At 54.9% G+C, this 2,456-nt stretch overlaps 1 protein-coding gene across 1 annotated transcript; it reads left to right on the forward strand.

The window, feature by feature from the left end:
* Positions 1-635: 635 nt before the first annotated feature.
* On the forward strand, positions 636-1,732 carry LOC308550955 (Y-box-binding protein 3-like; the record flags this gene model as incomplete). Its single annotated transcript, XM_081125372.1, is given in 2 exon segments — positions 636-1,014; positions 1,017-1,732. Coding segments are annotated over 2 exon segments (1,095 nt in total).
* Positions 1,733-2,456: the final 724 nt, after the last annotated feature.

The raw sequence follows: 2,456 nt of genomic DNA on the forward strand, positions 1-2,456 counted from the left end.
CTCTGTCCCTCTGCAGGAAAACAAAAAACAAACAACAACGAAAGTAAAACAAAACAGTGGTCTTCTTTGATTGGGTCTTAATTTCATGTGGTTGTCATTTTGTGTCAAGTTACACAAAATGTCTCACTCACAGACAGGGCACACAAGGGGGTGGAAGAGGACCAGAGTTTTGCAAGAGAGTACTTAGAGAGTGTCCTTAGAAGGCTGTGGATCTCCCCAACCAAGGGAGAGGGATGTAAAGTGGGTCCTCTCTTCACATCCACTCAAGCAAGCAAGAGGGTCTTCAAGAAGACCACTTCTTAGAACTTCCCGTGTGTCCCTTCTCTAGTAGGGACCTACCAAGAAGTGCTGTGATGTGGCGCCAGGAGCACGTGGCAGAGCTCATAGGCCCCACCCCCTAGCTAGAGCCAGGTCTAGGATCCAGCCATTGAGACGTCACCGCTGCAGCCACTGTTTCCCAGGAGATGCCACAGACATCTCCCGAGAGTCTCAGAGCAAAGCCAGAGAGTCCTTGGCCCTGACCTGAGACCCTCCCAGCGAGGCTCCGGCCTCCACAACCCCACCCTTATCCTTGCCTAACTCCCTAGGGGCAGATTTCCTCGGACTCTCAGAGGAAGGAGAGAAAAGAAGGCCTCATGAGTGAGGCAGGAGAGGCCACCCTCAAGGAGGTAGCCACCTCAGTCTTCCCTCAAGCCGCGCAGAAAGATCTGTCGTCCTTGGGAGGTGGAGATTTTCTCCAGGCCCTAGTCACCAGCAGCCTCAGCGCGGACTCCATCCCTGAGGCCACCGAAGCAGCTGGAGCCAAGAGTCAAGCGCCCAAGACAGTCGTCGCCAAGAGGGTGAGTGGATCCGTCAAGTGGTTCAATGTGAAGAACGGGTACGGTTTCATCAACAGGCATGACACCCAGGAAGATGTGTTCGTTCACCAGACAGCCATCACCCGGAACAACCCCCACGAGTATCAGCGCAGCGTGGGCGATGGCGAGACTGTTGAGTTCGACGTGGTGCAGGGCAAGCAGGCACCGAGGCTGCTAACGTGACGGGGCCAGATGGCGCCCCAGTGGAGGGCAGCCGCTTTGCTGCCAACCGCCCCCTCTTCCGCCGCGGCTTCTACATCAGCTGTCGCGCGCCACAGCATCGCGGTGCCAGAGGCGCTGAGGAGAATGTCGACGACGGCGTGGGCAGCAGAGAAGACTTCGCCTTAGCCCAGGGCCAGAGGCGCCGCCTGCCCAGCCGCCCCCTAGGCCAAGGGCTGCGGCGCTTTCCGCCCTTCCGCAGGGCCGCGGCCGTGACCTGCCGCCCTTCTCTCGTTGTTCCCGCCAGAGGCCCGCGGGCCGCCCAGCTGTCTGGGTCAGGCCCAGCCGTAAGGCTCGAGGGCTCGCCGCCACGCCGAGGGCCTGGCCCTAGCTACCGGATGAGTCGCCCTAGGGGCCGAGGCATTGCCCCTGGTCCGAAGTCCTCTGAGCTGCTGGAGGCAGAAAACAAGGGGAGCAGGAGCGATGCCGGCGGCCTGCCACAGAGGACCCGGCAACGCTATGCATTCCGCCGCCCCAACAACCGGCGACACCGCCCGCAGCAGCCGCCTGGCGCCCATGGCCAGAACCCGGAAGGAGGAGAGGGCAAGATCCCGAAGGGCCCAGCTGGAAAACCCGCTTGCGTTGCTAAGAAGAGCAGCACCTCAGAGGAGGATGCCACAGTTGCAGATGCCACGTCTGCTGCTCAGGCCCAATGACAGACAGTCAGGCTCCCTCCCAGGGACTCCCTGGCCTGGGCTGCAGGTGATGTCTCCTTGAGGAGATGGTGCCCTTTGGCGCCACACAGTCCAAACATCCATATTGACTGTTAGATCTATGCCTGAGAAAAATACACAGCCCTTCCCGAAGGTTTGAGGATAAACTACAAGATCTGTATATTTCTCGACTCCCTCTTACCATCTGCCTTGAGAGAAGCACACACACACACACACACACACACACACACACACACACACCTCTGTATCCATTCTTTTAAAATATCTGACCAGGATCACAGCTATGATTCTACAACCCCAGGTGAATTCGTTGGAGGGCTTTAAAAATATTGTTTCTAGTGCAAAAACAAGATTATCTGACATTGTGTGATATTATTCACACACCCCCCTCTGTATCCATTCTTCTAAAATATCTGACCAGGATCACAGCTATGGTTCTACATCCCCAGGTGAATTCCTCAGTAAATCATTTCATGTTGATTTTTATCTGTTATTACTGTTGTCTGATTTTTTTAAAAGCCTGCCAGCATATAACTGAGAACTGTACTGAGACAGTCCTTTCAGTCCGTTTATCAGAAGCAATTTTGGCAAACATCATACCTGTCATTCTTTTTACAAGTCACAAACTTAAGACTAATTCTGGGTTTATGCATTGAACTTCTCAGGATATTCTAAAGGATGAGAAGCGTCCCCATCACTTTCTTTT

The sequence above is a fragment of the Miniopterus schreibersii genome, assembly GCF_964146895.1.
Source record: "Miniopterus schreibersii genome assembly, chromosome: X".
NCBI lineage: Eukaryota > Metazoa > Chordata > Mammalia > Chiroptera > Miniopteridae > Miniopterus > Miniopterus schreibersii.